Raw genomic sequence first — 20,432 nt, 5'->3', positions numbered from 1 at the left:
CCTGAACAGACAGAATACAGATTTCTGTTTTCTTGCCCTGGATTCTGCCTTGCTTTGTTTGGTAGCAAAGGAGCCAGAGTTTTTAGACCAAATAAAATTGCAGTGTTTGTGATGGAAACCACTTTATCCATTCAAAATGGCAAAAGCTTTCTTGTTTAAAACAGAAATTAAACTAATTTGAGACATGGCATTTAAACTTCTTAAAGTAAATGTATCCATGACATCAGTTAATGAAAACTTGAAAGAAATATATTGAACTCTTATTGATTTACTGCTTCAAATTTCATGTTAGTGCTTCTGGATGGAAGTCAGCACTTGGCTTTTCTACTGAACTACAGGGATACTTATCGACTTACTGAGGGTCCCAATGATGGTGGTGTTTGAGAATTGTACGTCTTTTACTACTAAATGACTCTGTATAATTACCTTTTCCATGGGATTTTACATTCACCTTAAATCCTGTGTTTTTAGATGAGTTTCAGATGTTTTTTATATGACCAATATATTAACTCTGATAAGACAATAGAAGTAGGCCTGCCTCTGTGAATCTCTGTTTTCTCAGATGGTTTGCAAGGTATTTGTGAGGTATTTTGTAAGCTTGTGGTTTCTCTGAGGTTTCTGAATGACATAATTGAAACTGATCAGTGTCTTGTTAGTTTTCCTCTGTATTGTCTTATAAAGAGGTGCTCATTTTCCCCTCAGAGGCCACAGCTTCAGCTCAGATTTGCCTTGGGAGTGGTGGTGGTGGGATCTGCATTATCCTGGGCTCAGGTGTTTTGTTCATCTGACAAACAGATTAATTTCCATGTCCTGTTAAAATGAACTTATGCTGCTACTGGCTGATTCTGCAATTGACTTAAACCAATCCAAAATCCATCCTTATGAAAAGGAAGATATTTTACTTATGTGTAGAAATATTATTTCTCATAAAAATATGTGTATGTCGTTCTTGTGGTGTGTTACAGGTGGTCTTACGTCAGTTAGTAAGGTATCTGGGGACAGGTGCATGAAGTCCTGAAGGGTTGGAGAGAGCCTGCTGTCTGCTCACTTTCCCTCTGTATCTGCCTGATATGTACAAGATTTTGTTGTCTTTGGAATAGTAACAATTAGATATATTGAGCTAAAGCCTGAATTTTGCCATAAGGTCTTAGGTCTCTGTACCTGTTGGGGAAAGTTTTTGTCAAGTGGACACATAACGTTTCCCCCTCTTATGTCCTCGCTCTTTGCTTCAGTTTACTGTATAAAACTAGAAATCTATCTTGACTGTCTTGAAATGTCTGTGGAGAAACTGGGAAAAGACAAATTTAATTGAATAATTTGTTCTCGTAAAGTGCAGAGGCGCTGTTGAGGGATCAGTGATGTGTTATACTGGGCACCGTAAGATGTTACTTGTCCTGAGTTCTGTCACAATTAATTTGACACAGGTGTTACACCTGTTTCCAGTTTGTACTTAGGTTACAACTTCTGTTATTACTTTTCTGTAGTGTCAAAAATGGAAGTAAATACAGAGAAATAAGACGGCCATTTCTACCACTTCATGGTTCTCTCTGTAGAACTCATTTAGTATTTGCTGTGAATGAAGTTCTAATGCATTGGTGGGGAAAGGAAAACAACCACCAGCAAACCTTTTTGATTGTGTTTTTCATGGCCTGTGCTGTATTCATGTGAGAAATCTTTTTTCATTTAAAGCAGGCAAATCAACGAGCTGGGAAGATGGTGGCTGGGGAGGCTGGGATGAAGCAGAATTACAAGAACCTGTGAGTTCATATGTATAAGTTTTCATTGCTAACTTGCCTATTCTAAAAGACTTTTCCAATTGTGTGTGTGGTGGTGGTTTGATTTTTTTTTTTCCTCCTAAATAGTTATCACCTGAGCAAGAAGGGGTCTTGACCAGTGTTTTAATTGTGGCTGTTTTTCCCTTGTCCTGTAATTTTTTCTAAATATAGCTTGGATGTTACCTATTGTGATAATTACTCATTCTTGTATTCTTTAGGTTTTTTTCTCACAAGAGTACACACATATCTTTCTGGGCTGCTGCAGCTGGGGTTATCCTATAGCTAGTGAGAGACAGTAGGGCATAGCAGTGGAGTTATAATAATCTATCATTAATACAAATCAAGGACTCCTAAATCAGGAACCACTGGTGCAAGCATCTCCATAAAAGGCGTAGTACTCCTTTTATGTTGTGATATGTGGATGGTGTTACAGGAGGGGTCAAATTGCATATGTAGGATGGGGCAGCACAGTTGCTCTTTAAAGGGGGAAAAACATCTCTCTGTCCAACTAGTTCAACTAAGAATAACATAGCTGGTCTGTAATTTTTGGTAAGTCTGAGGCTTCTGGCTGCCAGCTGACTTGCATAAAATGTGAGGGAAACTGTCTGTGTAGAAATCTTCTGCACCTGAATGAATCATCTGAACAGAATTACTTGATTAATTCCCTGTTAGAGCTGAGGGGGTAGACTGAGGAATCCAGACCGCACTTTGCTAACAAACCTCTTGTATCTGCTATCTTTATCTCAGTATGCAGGAAGTACGCCCAAGGAGTTGGGCAGTATCCTTGTAAGTACTTACTTCAGCAGGGAAGCAGATTTTTTTCAGCTGAGGTGAGAAACAAATTGAAACGAGCATGGTGTCTTCCAGGGATGAATCACTAATGCTGATACCAGGGAATACCAGGAGTATAAAAACTTCTAAATAGGATGGGTATTCAGCTCCTGTATAATTGCCATGAAATGCGTGTGTTTCTCAGGCCACATCTTTGTAAGATGTGCTGTAAAGTTTATAACTTAATGAGGGTAACAAATGGTTTGCTTACTACTTATGTTGTAATTTGATAGAACCAGCAGGTGTTGCTAAATTGAAATTGTCGTCTTTTTCACTCTTTAAAATGTCGAACTCTTCTGCTAGGTAGTTCGCACCCTTATTGCTAAATCCCCCTTCTTCTCTGCTTCCTTATGTTCCTCCAAAGTTGCTAATGGTTCCAGGTCAAACCCTTCAGAAAGAAAGAACTGTCATCCACAGCAAACAGGTCATTCTGTGTAGAAGCATATAAATATGTGAGTATGAATGTCTGAACACATACCAAAATGAGTGCATCAGTCTAGTGCAGAGTTGAGAATTATTAGTATAATATAACAATTAATTTCCTTTTTAAAACTTTTAACTGTTGGTTGATGTGCATTATAGTTGGTGTAGAATGCATCTTTTCTTGGAATTATTCAAGTCATCTGAAAAAGTATTTCATGGAACACAGCAACTTTTGAGAAGGTGTTGAAAATTAAAAAAATAAATTAAAATTTAAAAAAGTTTTCTTCCACGAGGAGTCTTTTAATGGAACTGATTAGCTATTTTGTAGGGATGGTGATGTTGAAATCCTGTCTTAAATCCTGATTTTAATCATTCTGTCTTTCAACTTCTAAAGTGGTTTCTTTTGCAAGTTTGGTGCTTTTCCTGTTTTAACTCTTAGCTTATTTTTGTCATTAACATGAGATGGACATATTTTGTCTTCAGATTTCAAGCTCTTTCTTTATGCATGCAGGTAACTTCATTTAAATTCTCTGAGATATAATTTTGATTCCTTTTAATCCTTAGAGAGGCCTTTAATTTCTGTTTCTTTTTCCTGAGTTTGAAAATCATTACATTAAAAACTTCTAAAAGGATTTTCTTTGGGTGTTGGTTATACGTTTTTACACATGATACATTTATCTCTGTCATGAGCAGTTAAAGTTGTCACGAGTATCTCAGTCTACTTCATCACCTCTTTATAAAGTTTTGCAAAATGTCAGTTATTAGGGAAAATGTGTTGCTATAGAACTTGCTATCCATTGACAGACAAAAATGACGTGAAAATGGGATGTCGTCTTGCACAAAGCAAGTGATAGTGCGGGCAAAGGTGGGTAGCTGAATATTTGTACTGTGCTAAGGTAGACTTTGATGGACACACAGGGTATTCTAGTATGCACAGAGTAACTGTTTTTATGGTACAACCCTTTAAAAGGAAAGGAATATAACTAATAGTTGATTATGAGTATGCTATGTAAATTCTTCCTCCAGTTTTTTTTTCTGCCTGGAGTAGATGTGTATATTTTCAAGTCCATGCAACTTTATTACAACAGAATAAATTGTACAGATCAGAAAATGATCACTACTATGAAGTGAAGTTTTTGGGCTTTGTGTATAGCTGCTTTGAGATACTAGAGGATGGAGTAATACTTGGAGGGCTAGGAGTAGGTAGGGTTGGATATGTGGCTATGAAAATGGATACCATGGACAGGGGAAAGTGATTTTATTGCTGTGATTAAGGTAAGATGATGGAACTAAGAAAGCAGGAGTAGCATCTCTGAGAGACATTGCAGCAGCCTGCTCAAAACTTATTACCTACTTCTTGCCTTTGAGCTGTGATTAGCAGGAGCTACTGTGTTTGTTCTTCAGTCAAATATTTGGCTTGTTGCTCAGAGGAAAAAAAGATGCAGTCATTTTGCTTTTATACGTAATGATGGTATCTAACTTACCTGTCATAAAACCCTTAAAAATTTGACACTTCTTAGTATGACTTGTTAAATTCTTGGTTTGAATTTGTTTCTTTGTAAAGTTCCTTGTTGTGGAAAGGCATATGATGATACCCGGTTGGACGTTACTTTGAGGCTTTAGTGTGAATGCCAGCTTAGTTATTGTAGTCATATATTTACTCAATGCTGGTCAACATATAAGCTTGGATGAATTGTTTATTTTGAGTGTGGATTATAATGAGAATAACTAAAGATATTCTTTCCAGTCTCTAACCAATAATAATGAAACTTTAAGTCTCATTCTTTTAGCGTCTCTTTGGTGAAAGGAGAAGATTTAGAGGAGAAGAGTTAGTGATGAGTACTTGTTTTCTGTTTTGTAAACACGCAGATAGAATTAGTGAAAGGTTGTTGCATTTCTTTTAGCTTTTCATGCAAGTTGGAGCTCTAGTGACTTGACAGGTAGTAGTCCATTTGGCGCGGGTATTAAGGGCAAGCCAAAACGTCACAAATCTTGCAGGTGCTGCTGTATTTAAAAATTATTGCAAACGTTGATTAAAGCTTTACCTGTAGGAAGAAGAGGAATCTGTTTCCAAGAACCAGAGAAATTACTGGCTTCAGGACTGTGTGTTGTCCTTGTCACCAACAAATGACCTGATGGTGATAGCTAATGAACAGAAAGCAGTCTTTTTAGTGCGTAAGTATGCATTCTGCTAAGTACATATACTGGTACATTTAATAGTAATTTAATTTAATAGTAATCGGGACAAGATTGTGTCGTCATGCCACACCCCGCCTACTTACTCCCAAGTCATACCTTCAAGAATTGTGTGGAGTGTTTTATAGTACACATCATGCATTTTCTAGGTATTGCTGGGCAATAAATAGTTTTGTTTTTACTTCTCAGCTATGTTTTGATCTGAGAAAACTATTTTATCATGAATAATTAAATCTAATATATACTCTGCACAGTTTGAGATCCTCGGAGATATTGACATTAATTGTGCCCGATAAGCAAACCAAAACTGTTGTATTTATTTTAGCAATTAAATATTTGACCTTATATTTCTTCTCCCTTGAAAAAAATGAGCTACTTGAGCCACTTGGAGGAAGGAGTACAGAGGTGGAATGCTTTTGTAAGGTTTCCACGTTTGGTAGAAAATTATTCTTCATCTTGATGAATGCGTGGCTTTATATTTGATCTAAAGCAGGGCGCTCTGAACTCTTTTGAAGGTACCCTTAGTAATATATGAACATTGATCAGCCAGCTGCCCTTTACATATGTGCTGTTGCCTAGGGTGCTGGTGCTATTAACAGCTGCAGTTGGTGGCACGTGAGCATGGTGAAGGGAAACCTCCTGACGTGGGGAATATTATACCATTTTAAAACAAAGCCAGGCTGTTGAAGCTCAGAGGTGCCTAATTAGGCAGATTGCATTGAGTTGTCGTGCTGCATGTGTCATTCCCTGCAAAGTTGTGTGTTCTAAAACTGATGGAGGTTAGTCGCTAATTCTTCACAGAAAATTAAAAGATAGCAATATTCCTCAGAATGTTCCTATTGGATCAAAATAAGGAGATGATTTAGCTGACCTGCTGGAGAACTGCTTCTGCTGAACTGCACAGTGGCACCTTACCACACAATGGCAGAAGTGTCCCTGTGTCTCAGGTTTTATGTGTCAGACCAATGACACAACGCTAATTTTTTTTCATTTTTCTACTGGCACCTGGGAGATGATTCAACAATCAAATGTAATCTGTAATAGCACCCCGTGAATAACAAAGTGTGGTCTTTTCTAACCTTGATTATGATGGGATGATCAAAACTTGTCAGATTTAATGTAAGATTACCATGTGTTTCTTGGGGATTAAAATGAAAATTTTCTATTTGTTTAAGCTCATCTTCAGTAATCATCCCAGAAGAAGTTTGCCCTTGCTTAGTACTTTTCTCCTAAGGATCCCTGTTTCATTAATTGAACCTTTTAAAATTTGCTGAAGTACATATTGCTGTGTAAATCTTTTTAAATGAAACTAGGCATTTCAGAATTTCAGTAGTGTGTTGTTCCATGCAAATTTCTAAGGAAATGTGGGAGTTCTCTAAAGAAGTCAATAAAAAATGTAGTATTATTTTTATGGTCTTCAGGGTTTGTAATTGATAATTCATCTAAGTGTGATGGGATGTATTGTACAGAAGAGGTGGATTAGGAATAGAACTACATCTGTGAGATGCAAGACATTACAGTTTTATAGATGGTGTCTTTATTCTTAATGGCAGCTAAATGGAAGCACAGTGACAAGGGAAAAGAGGAAATGCAGTATGCTGTTGGTTGGAGTGGCTCTCTGAATGTTGAAGAAGGGTAGGTGTTGAAATGCAACTGTGATTAAAATGTCAGTTTGACATTTAATAATTAGCATTTTACTTGTTCTTTTTTCTTTCCTTTTTTTTCTTTTGTCCAAGTGCATTCATGGTATTACACATTTTAATGTTGAAAACAGAAATGGAGGAACGTGGGTGGTCAGAAACATTGTCTGCAAACTCTTTATGCATAGTATGATATCTCAGGACAAATCAATACAAATTAACAAGAGATATTGTGTGTGCACATTAGTGTATGTGCACATTAGTGTATTTGCATATTATGTAGACATTTTAATAGATCTGGACTATCACATTTTTAATAAGTTCCTGTTCTAAAAGGAAAAAGAAAGTGTATGTGCCCTTTTTTGAAAATCTACTTTTATAGTAGAGATGAAATTTTGTTAGGGGATGTTGCAACTGGAAATGTATGAAGTTGTTTCAGAAAAACTTCTTTTAGTTTTCAAAACCTTAAGCAGATATAAAGTCATCTCTCCGATCAAGAAGTCACTCCAGTGAGCATTCATGTGATGGAAAAAGTGTTCATCTTTTGAGATGCAGTGAACTTCACCTATGTTTTTAATTTTTTTTACCTCCCTTGTAAATATCCTCTTACATGTTTCAGTCACTTTTAGAAGTGGTTTTGGGCTCCAAGTCATTTAGCGGACTTGGGAAATTTGCTTGGGTCATATATTTGGTATTTATACAATATTTCTGCGTGATCTCACTTCAAATAACCAGACAGATGCTCTGTCAAATCTCCCATATGGAAGAGGATTTTGCATTTCATTATTAAGTTTGCAGCCTTGAGCTGTTGTCTGTATTTGAACATAACTCCCTATTGGCTTCAAACTTCTGTTATGCTGCAGGAGGTCTTGACTTAATCAGCCTCTCTCCAATCTGTAAAAACCATAACCTTTTTTTATAAGCCTGCTGCTGCCACACATGTATTTGAACTGTTTTATGTGCATCTCTAAGTTTTTTTTTCTCCACCCCACCCCCCCCACCCCCCACCCCCCCCCCCACTGAAATTGCCCTTTCATCCTTTATTTAAAAAAATGAAAATAAATTGTTTGGAGGTTGGTTTCTTACTACTGCCAGAGCCCCAAGAGACACTATCATATGGAGCAGGTAGCTTTCTTTAGACAGACACAGTTATATTCACTGCATCTTGATTTAAATCTTGAATGTTTCCTGTAGGGGAGGGTTCTATTTCTGTGAAAGTGTGAATATGGCAGTTACTGTCAGACTGTTGAAAGACACGACTTCTTTTTTTGCTCAGAGTTGGCTTCAACTGATAACATTCTGTGGTGGCTAACCTTTGCTATGGGCAGATGAGATTTCACTGAGATACTTAACGTTGCTTTGAAGTTGTAATTGAATTGCAACTCACGTCAGACTTGCATTTAGGAAGCTTTTTTTCTGCAATTGTCTAGCCTGATTATTTAATCACTCCTTGGGGAATGAAGGTGATCTGAACTGCAAATAATCAACAGTACTGCAGGCATATATGCTTCAAGTGCTGTTTAGGATGTCGTCTTGATTTTATATGCTCTTTCAGAAAACCTTTGTACTGCTTCTGTTTCCCCAGACAGTGTAAAACTTTCTGTTGTGGTAACAGTTAAATAACTTTTGATCTAAGATATTGAGACCTGCTCATCTGCTTGTGTTCTGTATGCTTTGCCTGCCATGCATTGAGCATGTTCAGTTATTGCATTAACTGGGAAGACCATGTTAGCTCTTCAAATGCTCTCAAATTATAAAGCAGTGAAATGAAATGGATATAAAATCTACCTAATTGTGTAACATATTTTAAAAATTTATTTTGATAAGTATAGTTCAGTTGTTTTTTTTAAAAAAGTGGTTGTTCTTGGTATATGATCATAGATCAGAACAGATTTTTTACCTTTAGGTACATGAGATTTAACTTGAATCTGTACTGAAGAGTACTGGCAGAATAATCAGTCTGTGAACGATGAAAGACAACAAGGTGTAATAAGCACTCATGCAATCTATTTGGGCACTCTTGAACTTGGAATTAAAAATGTCTTTAAGTTGCTGCCTTTTTAGTATGAATTTGATAAATTGTGTGCTGCGTTAATATGTTGTTAAAGTACTTAAAATGCTGACTTGGCAAGATCTCTTTTGTAGAGCAAAAATTAACAACTGGATTAAAAAATGCTCATTAGTTTTATCTTTCTGTTTCTAGTGAATGTGTGAGTAGTGTTTTGTGTATCCCATTGGCAAGTCAGAAGAGGTAAGGATTGATATTCATATGTATATGCATCATCGGTCTCCCTACATTACACTTTTGTATATCTACAATTTAGACCAGGATTTGTTTTTAACTTCTAGTATATTTTTATGAAACAGGAGTTCCACAGGCCGTCCTGACTGGACCTGCATTGTCGTTGGCTTCACCTCTGGCTATGTTCGTTTTTACACTGAGGTATGTTTCTCAGCATGGTAGGCTTACAAGCAAGCTATTGTAATAAGCATCTATTTTTATAAAACTTCTGTTTCTGCAGATAGTGCTTTTTGCCTTCGCTCAGAAAAGGGACAGAAATGTTCATTCTTATTATTCTTTCTCTTCTAGAGTGGAGTACTGCTGCTTGCACAGCTTTTGAATGAAGATCCTGTCCTGCAACTTAAGTGCAGAACCTATGAAATTCCCAGACATCCTGGTGTCACAGAACAGGTTTTGTCAGATTATTTCAAAAGCGAAGTGGCAGTGTTATGGGGTATGGAAGGGAGTCTTCTCTGTGAATCCTCTGTGTCCTTTACCAGGTTTTGATGGGTGGACAATTCCTTAGAACAAGAGACACTGGATTTCTTATTCTAGAAGTATTCATGTCTGTATAGTTTGAGGATTCAGAATTTATTTTTATTTTTTGCTGTATTTAGTTAGCTCTATAGATTATTTTTTTTTCTGTGTTTTTCTCTGGTAACCTTGCAGAAGAAGTCTTCATTCATTTCCTGTTTATTCATTAATGTGCACAAAATACAATAATATATGGATGAAGGGAGAAAATACAACTTGACAGGTGCCAAGAGCTATATGTGCTCATTTGCAAGAACTTACCTTAATTATTTCACAGAGAAGATAGCTGAAAATTAAAGCAATCTTTATAGGCGATAGTGCTAGGAACCTGCATGCCATTGAGTGTTTCTTGCAGAGCTCAAGCTATTTCATAGAAAAGCCAGCTTTCTTTGCTCTTTGCTGAGTTGGCATGCTTTATGCAGAAAACTAATGAAGTTACAGAAATTTCCAAGTTTGCTTTATACAAATGCTCATGTGATTTAGCATGTTTTGGGAACAGTTTTGAAATACAGAAGCATTGAGGAATTTGAGTCTTGAATTTGTATCACCAAACTGACACTTACATCCCCAAGTAGTAGTTCAGGCACTAATCCAGTTTCTGAATTTGGCTCATAAGACCTTGATACTTGCATTCTGGATGAACCTGTTTTTCGGTGGCCTTAACAAGCTGCTTTTGTGTTTTCTCCCTGACTCATAAGATATATTAAGCAAACATAAAAGTCATCACAAGAAGATAAAAATATAAAATCATGTGCCTAAATAGCTTGATCATTTATATATTGGATGGTTTAGTACTGAATTTCTGTAGTTTTGCCTTATTCTGTTGCCTGGGGCGTGTAGATATTAACTCTCTGGATGTAATCCTCATCTTCGTGTAGTTAATAGTATAAAAAGCTAGGAAAAAAGCTGCTACAACAGTAAGAGTGACCTTGTGTTTTTTCTTTTTTTTTTGTCTCCCTCCCTTATCTCATTTGCTTCCACAGAATGAAGAACTAAGTATCTTGTACCCAGCAGCAATTGTGACAATTGATGGTTTCAGCCTCTTTCAGTCCCTTCGTGCGTGTCGCAATCAGGTAGCAAGAGGTAGGTTTGAGAGGAAATGTTTATTTCTGACTGTTAATAGTGCTTTACATTACATGAAATTTATTTTTGTTTGTTAAATATCTACTCAAGGTGAAGTTTGGATCTTCCTTGCTTGTCCCTCAATATATAGGCATCTACCGCATACAAGGAAACTTCTTCCTCTATAGAAAATGTTCTTGGAGCATGAGTTGTCTAAGTAGCATTGACTGCCTTGAACATTCTCACCACAATACTGTATACTGGTTTTGGCTGGGATAGAGTTAATTTTCTTCATAGTAGCTGGTATGGTCATGAGTTTTGGAGTTGTTAAGAAACACTGTTGATAACAGAGCCATGTTTTAGCTATTGCTGAACAGTGCGTACAGTGTTCAAGGCCTCTTTAGTGTCTAACACTGCCCTGCCAGCAAGCAGGCTGGGGGTGCAGAAGAAATTGGGAGGGGATACAGCCAGGATGGCTGACCCCAACTGACCAAAGGGATATCCCACACCATATGAGGTTCAGTGATAAAAGCTTGGGGGAAAGAAGGCAGAAGGCGGTAGTGTTCAGAGTTATGGCATTTGACTTCCCAGGTAACTGTTATGCATGATGGAGCCCTGCTTTCCTGGAAATGGCTAAACACCTGCCTGCTGATGGGAAGTAGTGAATTAATTTTTCATTTTGGTTTGCTTGCATACAGAGCTTGTGCTTTACCTGTTAAACTGTCTTTATTTCAGCCCACAAGTTTTCTCACTTCTACTCTTCCGATTCTCTTCCCCATCTCCCTAGGAGGGAGCAAGGGAGCCACTGTATGGTGCTTAGACGCCCACTGGGGTTAACCCAGAGCATGCTGCTAAGGTGCTGCTTATCATGTCAGGTTGCTGATTTCACTGACTGTCAGTGAAATGCTTTTCTTCCCAGTAAGGACTTTGTGAGAAGGGATAATGCTGCGATGAAGACATTGGTAATGGTCCCTGCTCTTTGTGCTAATGCCTGAGAGCTTTTGATACCTTGTTTGATTGTGCAGCCTTTGATCCTGTTCCTTTAGTATAGTGCCTGCTCATACTCTAATTAGGAAACAGGGTCAGTTCCCTGGTGTGAGAGGAGAACCACGTAACAGTATTGTGTCGTAGATTGCATAAGTATGGGGCTGTTACAATTCTGGAAAATAAAACATCAAGCAAGTGCTGCTGCTGAATTGTTCTCCTGAATTTCCTGATGGTTGTTCTCATTGAACTTCAGATTTGTCAGATTCTTTTTTCCTACACAGCAGACCACATCAGTCATGAGGCTGGATAAAGGTGGGAAGCACAATGGATCTGCCAGCATGACAGCGTTAGGAATTGTTGGGACAGCAGCACTTAAACTAAGGCTTGAATCTTACATAGAAGGGATGAGTGGTAAAGAACTGAGAAATGCTACTGTGGCGTGACAGCTTTTCGCTGAATCACATGGGGATGGCCAGTAGGAACAGATTGCTCACTCTTTCTTCCAGTTCAGGATGAAGTGGCATGAAATGAGACTAGGTGATAGTAAATTTGAAATAAAAAGTAGATGGGTGTTTATGCAGTGTGAGGATAAACTGTGGAATTCTTTGCCAGAGGTTGATGTGGATGCTAAAAGCTTGCTTGGGCCAGAAGGAAATGGACAAATTAGTGGAGAAAAAAGCTGGGGAGGCTTAATAAGTGCTTACAGCTTACCTCTGGCTGAAAAGGTCTCTTTAGAAGCTGGTTTAGAGGAAGCATCAGATATGTGTCCTTGTTCTAATGTTCCTCCCTAGACATCTGGTTTTAGCTGTGCTCAGATCCTGATCTGGTGTGCTAAATGGGTCCCTGGGTCTATCTAATAATGTCTGTTCTTATCCTCTTAATGAAAAGGTAACATTTCCATGGGATATAAGAGAAGGCAAAATTCTTGTAAACCAGAACATTAAAAACTGATGTTCAGTGAATCATGCAATAAATAAGAAAGAGACAGACACCATGAGAAATATCCATCTACTTTCACAACCAGAATGTGCTCTACTCTTTCGATGAGAGATCACCATTTGCAGAGAAGAACTTACAGCTAGTTGTAATATCTGCAGCCAGAGTGCTGTATCTTCTTTCATTCTCGATCATTTATATTTATTGTAATAGATATTTTGAAAGTTTCAATCACCGCTTTAGTTTTACCACTGTTCTTACCTCACACTGTTACATACCTAGTGAATGTGCTGACTTTGCAAGTATTTGGCAGGTGAGTTTCCACTTAAAGATGCCCAGACCAGAGAAATGAATTGCAGTAGGATTTTAAAATTGTACAGAATATTAAACCATAAATGACTAGTAAAACAAAGCTCTCTCCAAGTATAAAATACAGTGTGATGGAATATTATGTGCAATCTTATTCAGGTAGTTTTTAAAAATGTTTTAATTTCATTAAGGTATTTCAAAAGGCTATTTTAGCTCAGTGGGTGTTTAGATGTATGTTAAAGTTAGGCTATCTTGTGGCTTCATATTGGATCAGGGTTTTTTTCCCTCTGTTATGCTGTTACTTTGTCTTTTACTCAGTAGGACTTTTTTTGTGTTTTATGAACTTTTGTCAGCTGCAGCATCTGGCAATGAGAATGTTCAGCCTCCACCATTAGCTTATAAGAAATGGGGTTTGCAAGATGTGGATACGATTGTTGACCATGCTAGTATTGGTAAGCATTTCTGTTTAATTTCAAATATTTGGCTTAAATGAAACTGAATATTTTTGTGCTGTTAAATTTGGGGTGAGAGCAATTAGTGGTACTGGCTGGATAGAAATATAATAGTGGGAGAAGCCTGTCCTAGTGAACGATCTCATTTACGATCATCAAAAATATATTTACTTTCTCTTCTAGTCTGATTGAGCCTCCCCTCTCCACTGGAGGGGAGAAAGGATGTTACAGCTTTATCTTTCTTGTCCTCTCTTGTTTGGTAAGAAACAGCCAAGAGAGACTAGATCAGATGCAGTTATTCCCATTTCTGCCAGGTTAAAGAGCTGTCTGGCAGGTTAAGTCTGGTATGGGTCTTTCCTGAGTCTAGCACATAAAGAAATTAAAATGTGAGATTGCTCAGATTTGAGCAATTTGAGATTGTCAAACTGACTTCTAGGCTTTCAAAGACTTTTACTCCTTAGGAGTTTGCAGAGTCCCAGGTTCTTGTCTGACAGGCAGATGGGAGGGACAGTAAGCTTCATTTCTCTTCCACCCTTTTCACAGAAGCAGGTAAGAGGTCAGAAGGGGGCTAATGAGGCAGGTGAAGTGAATTTGGTAGATGTGCTTTTCCTGCTGAACTGTGCTGAAGTGGTTTTTTCTTCTTCTAAACAAACCAATTATGCTTCATAATTAACCTAAGTACATTAGGTTATTTCTGCTGTGTTCTTTGGAATTTCTGTGGTTAAAGCTGCTGTCCTGCCTTCACTCTGAATGTTGGTTGGTCAGTCAAGAAGGCAGGAATATATTTAGACTTTTAGAGCAATTGCATACCTTTGTTCTGAAAGTATAAGACATTCACTTTAATGTCTTTGTTAGGCATCATGACACTGTCTCCTTTTGATCAAATGAAGACCGCCTCCAATATAGGTGGATATAATGCAGCTATAAAAAACAGCCCACCTGCTATGTGTCAGTATGTTACTGTTGGATCCAGTCCTTTCACTGGTTTCTTTTTTGCCCTGGAGGTATGTACTAGAAAGCTGGCTTGCTGAAACTTTGAATAATTAATCCTTCTCTTTTCTGCATGGGTGTTTCTGAAGTATTCCTATGGTGATTTTATGCTGACGTTTCCCTGTCTTCTTGATTGTCTGAAACTGGAATGATTTGGAGTAGATGTGGTAGTAAAGTCTACCACAGGTTCCTGCTAATGAGAAATTTTATTTTTTATCTTAAAATTAATATAGTCAAGTAATATTTTTAATTTTTCAGATGCTAATTTATTGCCAATTAGGTAGTGTAAGTTTTTTTTTTAAATTACGTTGAGATTGTGTAAACATGCATATTGCGGATTTTTGGGGGTCTTTGGTCATGTACACATATGGCCTGAATATTCTGTGGTGATTTTATATAGTGGAAGAAAACTGCAATTTATGCTTAATGATGCCTGTAGCACACTTAGGTTGTCTTCTGTTGTATTGGAGGATAAGGATGGCAGTGTAGCTGTGTGTCTTGAACATTCAGACCCTGAATCAGAAGTTGACTGAAAATGCTAGAATTGGAATTTTGATTTTGTACTTGCTTTTCCAATATGTTTATGAGAAAGACTGCTTACGTTGATATTTGCAAGGATGCCAAAGCCATACACCAGCTAACTCTCCATGATAAATCATACACAGGGTTTTTTTAACTTCTGTTGCAGACAAACATACTGAGCTACCAGTGACTTGCAGGAGGATTTTGAAATGGTAAAGAGATGTCAGAATGGCTTTTCTGGGGGCAATGAATTAAAATTTTGCAGAGTCTTAAAGCTATGCTTTCTGAGCTGAAAGTCCATAGGAGGCCTGAATGCAGTTGAGTTCAGTGTAAGAACTATTTCTTGGCTTTCTAAACACTTTGTTCCTTCATTTCAGGGTGGCTCGCAGCTGACCGTTTCTTTACTTTCCTAAACACTTATTCCTTTCTTTCAGGGTAGCTCACAGCCACTGTTGTCTCATGTTGCCTTAGCAGTTGCAAGTAAACTGACTTCAGCGTTATTTAATGCTGCCAGGTAATAACAAAAAATTATATTAAACTATTTTTGTTTTAGTAGCTACGTAGTAGTTTGAGGATTTTTAGGACCATCAGTATGATTCTCCTAATGTGTTTTTCTATTGCAAGTGGCTGGCTTGGTTGGAAGAGTAAACATGAAGAAGAACCTGCCCAAAAACAGAAACCCAAAGTTGAACCTGCAACCCCATTGGCAGTGAGGTAAGTGTTATGGACTGTCTCAATTGCTTTAAATCTCTTGTGTTTTTAATTGTTTGAATTATTTTGAAAGGTACAGAATTGATGAACGTGTTTATTTTTCTTGACTTGAAGCAGCGACGGTAGTTTGCAGGTCATCTGTTTTAAACTTTGTTTCACTTCAGTTTATCATTCTGGACAAATTACTCATCTCTCTCACTTCCAGTGTGTGGGTTCATTGTTACTGTAAAAGGACAACATGCACAGTTTAATGACAGTACAAGTACATGAATATCAGTCAGTCCTGAAGTTTATCACTGAAGATTTTCAAAGAAGCTGCATGAAGTGTGTGCTGCGTAAGATAGTTTAAAGTCCCTCACAGAAATTAGGAGGTTTCCTGTTTCCCTCTTGATTGTGGAGAGAGGAGAATGGGAACAACAGGTTGTAGCCTCATGTTTTCAAGAAAGCTGATGAAAGACAAAATTAATTTCCTGATTGGTTTTCCTGATTTTTGTTTTTTTAAGTATTCTCAAGACTAGTTGGCCGTAAGAGAGGGCTTATAAAGTTACCCACTGCTCTGAGATCCTTGCCTGACAATGCATGACAGGGCAATTCCTTATCCTAGTTTCTGAACTTTGGTTTTCAAGTAGGACTTTAACAGACCTATGAAATCTCCGAGTAGATAGTACAAAAAACTGTTTTCATACTTTGCTCTTAATTTTACTGATACCTTTATGTAACCTTAAAAAAAAGAGAAATCTTAGTCCTTATAAGATACTCTTTTTACTATTTCTGAAGAAAAATAGGTAAATAAGTATCTAGTGGTTTTGCTTGATTTTTTTTTTTTTTAAGATTTGGACTTCCAGATTCCCGTCGCCATGGTGAAAGAATATGCCTTTCTCCATGTAACACTTTGGCAGCAGTAACAGATGATTTTGGAAGGGTTATTTTACTGGATGTTACAAGAGGACTTGCAGTTCGCATGTGGAAAGGTATTATAGTGTATATTAGTCTAGCAAATAATGTTGTTCAAAATACTGTGGCTTCTTCTATTCAGACTCAGAATTCAAAGTGTTTTTTCATTATTAAGAAAGACTTTAGTACATTGTGTTATTACAAACCAAATATTAAAGGCAGATGTAACTTAAAGTCCATAAGGGTATTGTGGTACCAATCCCTGAAATTCTGAAACGGTCTATAGTAAAATTCAGTCTTCTGGGTTTGTATTGTATAGATTTCCCTGCCCTGTCTCCCTGTACCCTGGCCCTGACTGTATCCCTACAGAAAGCTTTTGGCCTAATAATGTTTTTGGAAAAGCTTTAGCTCAATTCTACATTTGCATTTGCTTAGCCATTACATAGTTTAGTGGTGCCATTAGAGCATCTCTGCCTTTTTTGTTTAGGAAGACTTTTATGAGGGAAAGTGTTTGCATTACCCAGAGAGAGAGGGAAGATGAATATTTTTATTGGGTTACTAAAAATTGCATTTTAATGGTGAAAACATATGAATGAAAACATATGAATAAAAACTTACGTATCCTAGGTTATCCAAATTTCATTCCCTGAATCTTATTTTTTTGTTGTTTTGAAACATGAGAAATCTGGATGCTTACTACAGATCTTTCTTCTCCAAGAAGCTTTTGCATTGATGTAATGTCCAGAGTACAGACCTGATGAGTTTTGCAGGTTTTTTTTTTTTTTTGTGGGTTCACCCAGAAGAACTTGTTCCTCCCCAAAGCTTTGCAGGAGGCTGCATTTGGCTCTGAGGAGTCCTCTGGTGGGCCTTGCTCTTAGCTGATGGACCACAGTTCTTGACAGGACTCTGGTGACTGGCCAGAGTTGCACAGTTTGAAACTGAAGTTAAAGACAGCTTGCTGCTGGCATCGAACTTTAAGTGGGTGGTGATGTGTACTAATCATGTATTAATTTCTGTACACTAGTGAACTTCTCTCTTCTCTTTCAAAGGATACCGTGATGCAGAAGTTGGTTGGATACAGACTGTAGAGGACCTTAATGAGCGGGAAACTGAGAAGATGGATTTTTCTCCTTTTGGAAATGCACAAGGTCCAAGCAGAGTGGCTCAGTTCCTTGTGATCTATGCTCCGAGGAGAGGCATTCTGGAAGTATGGAGCACACAACAAGGGCCTCGGGTTGGAGCCTTCAATGTGGGGAAATATTGTAGGTAAGAAACAGTTAGCAGGTAGGCATATTGGCTGTGCTGCTGCAATAAAGTGATATGTGAATATGCCAGCGGTAAAAGCGGAAATGCTGGCAGGCGCTGCTTTATTTGCTCACAGTGTTTCTTCTGAATGCATCTGGTTTTATAGAAGGAGATTTTGTCATGTTTTGTCACTCTACAGTTTTTCCTGATAAACACATTTAGCAGTAGTTAAACTTCAGCTTTATAAAATTTGTCATCTTTTTATTCAGTGTGTGGAAAGGGAAGGTTGCTGATTTTGTTCTTCACTGTAAAGGCTGTGGTTTTTGTTGATTTCAGGTTGTTGTATCCTGGTTATAAAATAATGGGTCTAAACAATGTGACCAGTCAGGGATGGCAGCCTCAGACTCATCAGATATGCCTTGTTGATCCAGTCTCTGGAAGCATAAAAACTGTCCATGTACCTTTCCATTTAGCACTGAGGTAAGGACTTTCTGTGCTTGGTATAACCAAATGACTTCGATTATTGTTTTTGGAAACAATATTTTATTTAGAGAGAGCAATTCTGGTGTTCCTTCTCAAGCTGAATAGTACTCTGGTAATAGTCTCATTAGTTTGTATGCATTAACTTTATTAATGTGATGTTATCTTGAAGTAGCATAAATAATTTTTTTTTCTGAATCATTCACTTTAGTTCTCTTCACTCATACAACCAAAACTATTTCCTTTCAGTGATAAAAAGTGTGAGCGAGCAAAGGATATGCATCTAGTGAAGAAGTTAAATGCTTTACTCAAAGCTAAAACCTCAGACCTGGGTAGGTTCTCTTGTATAATTTAAGATTGTATGTTATCAAATTGTTCTTGTATTGTCTGTCCTGTAAGTGTACAAACACAGGTATGATTGTGGTACATTCTGACAACTGTATGTGCTGTGAATTATGACCTTTAGGTAGCTTGTATTTTTTTTAATAAGCTACCAGATTAAGTTTATTTTATACAGGGATCCCATGTAAATCTTAACTAAACTGTACTTTGAGTGCTTGCATAAAACATGGTCTATTTGCAGCCCATTATGCTATATAATGGAGTTCAGCATTTGACTCTAGATATCCATCTTCCTGCAAGTAATACATATTTCTTACAAAAGACAGATTTAGAGTAAGAGATGCCACTGAGCTGTTATTCTGTTTCATTTTCCCCAAGTTTATTTTGGCAACTTTTATAGTAGTGTCTTCGTGTCTATAGCATGAACCAATGTGCATCTTAACTGTGGTGCAGGTTGACTTGTTTTTCAGAATGCATTTGAGAAATATGACTTGAAGTTGTGATTGTCTTTGCTTGCAGATTTGATTGAAGCTGAAGCAAAGGAATTAATACTTGATATCAAATACCCTGCTACAAAGAAACAGGTGAGTATTTAGAAGCCATTATACTTTAATATTAGAAAAAAATGTTGTGTTATCTGATTAGAGTGCTAAATCTTTCAAAATATGTTATTTTTTTCCTAGAGTTACTTGAAAAAAAAAAATTGAGCTAATTTGGTGGGGGGTTTTGTGTTTGGTTTTTTTTTGGTTGGTTTGGGTTTTTTAAAATTTCTTAATATTTTTTTATTTTACAACATATCAACTGGAATTGAGTTGTGACCCCCCCAAGGCATCTTCCGTGATGAAAGTCAAAATAATAAAAAGAGAGATCCATAGGATCAGATAACACCACAAGTATATGCAAAGACAAATACAGATGAAAAATCATTGTCAAAGTTATGCTTTGTTGGCTTACCTTACATGTTTTTACAGTAAAATTAAGTAAATGTTTAATTCTGTTGAACGTCTGCTTAACAGGCTCTGGAAAGTATATTGACAAGTGAACGTGTGCCACTTTCATCTCTCACAAACACCACTCAGACATTAATGGATAATTTAAAAAAACAGGGTAGGTGGATATTTATTTTGCAAATATGAAGAGGCATTTGCACTTTGTCTGCAGTGCTATAAAGCTATTGTAGAACTATTCTGTTCCACAGGGAGACCAGACTTAGTCTGCGTAGTTTTGCTACTAGAAATCACAGGATGTTGCTTCTACATGTTTTTTTTTAATGCAGACTGCAAATAGCTTGCTAGTAAGTATGCTTTGCTATGCTTCCTATGTGCCTAGTAACTTGTGATTGTATTAAAAAAGAAAAACACCCAACAACTGGGCTGGGTATTTGCATCCGGTAAAAGCTTCCTTCAGAAAGAAGGTCACACAGACTTCGGCCTGTAGAAAATTTAGTTTTTTCTCTCTCTCCAAGGAAGGCAGTAAGGATGTGGTACTTTGGGTCTGTGAATTTTAATGCACAAAATCCTTATTACTGAGGATCTGAGCTCTGGCCAGACGCCTGGTATCTTTTCTTGGTAAACTTTGCTGAAGTTACATTTCATACGTTTTGCTAGAGATTTCAGAGCCAATGTCAGGAAATGTCATTACCCATTCAAAATGTTGTTGCTGAAAGTCTGCAAGTTTGCTTCTTTGAAATGATATGCTTGAATATTTCTAAACTGGGAGAAACTTTTTCATGCTTGAGGTTGGGGTGACCTGATTTTGGAGACCCAGCTGGGTATTGAGGAATACAGTGGAAAAGCATGCGCCTGCTACTTCCTTTGCATGT

At 37.4% G+C, this 20,432-nt stretch overlaps 1 protein-coding gene across 5 annotated transcripts in view; it reads left to right on the top strand.

Moving 5' to 3' along the window:
- RAB3GAP2 (RAB3 GTPase activating non-catalytic protein subunit 2) overlaps positions 1-20,432 on the top strand; it is a 47,588-nt gene that overhangs the window by 7,970 nt on the left and 19,186 nt on the right. The window contains exons 1-18 of one of the 5 annotated variants that reach the window (XM_064446283.1): positions 1,703-1,757; positions 2,971-3,058; positions 5,081-5,204; positions 6,779-6,860; positions 9,069-9,116; positions 9,233-9,308; positions 9,456-9,557; positions 10,664-10,763; positions 13,328-13,426; positions 14,282-14,430; positions 15,373-15,452; positions 15,563-15,652; positions 16,481-16,620; positions 17,593-17,809; positions 18,125-18,268; positions 18,518-18,600; positions 19,130-19,194; positions 19,627-19,717. In XM_064446283.1, the coding sequence (XP_064302353.1) occupies positions 5,165-5,204; positions 6,779-6,860; positions 9,069-9,116; positions 9,233-9,308; positions 9,456-9,557; positions 10,664-10,763; positions 13,328-13,426; positions 14,282-14,430; positions 15,373-15,452; positions 15,563-15,652; positions 16,481-16,620; positions 17,593-17,809; positions 18,125-18,268; positions 18,518-18,600; positions 19,130-19,194; positions 19,627-19,717 (1,606 nt within the window). In that variant the 5' untranslated portion in view covers positions 1,703-1,757; positions 2,971-3,058; positions 5,081-5,164. Of the gene's footprint in view, positions 1-1,689; positions 1,758-2,970; positions 3,059-5,080; positions 5,205-6,778; positions 6,861-9,068; positions 9,117-9,232; positions 9,309-9,455; positions 9,601-10,663; positions 10,764-13,327; positions 13,427-14,281; positions 14,431-15,372; positions 15,453-15,562; positions 15,653-16,480; positions 16,621-17,592; positions 17,810-18,124; positions 18,269-18,517; positions 18,601-19,129; positions 19,195-19,626; positions 19,718-20,432 lie in introns of those variants that run through there. The other 4 variants (XM_064446281.1, XM_064446282.1, XM_064446280.1 and 1 more) reach the window with 4 other exon arrangements.

Source organism: Phalacrocorax carbo, chromosome 3 (assembly GCF_963921805.1).
Source record: "Phalacrocorax carbo chromosome 3, bPhaCar2.1, whole genome shotgun sequence".
NCBI lineage: Eukaryota > Metazoa > Chordata > Aves > Suliformes > Phalacrocoracidae > Phalacrocorax > Phalacrocorax carbo.
Note: the sequence above shows the minus strand (reverse complement) of the source record. Positions and strands in the feature narration are given on the sequence as shown.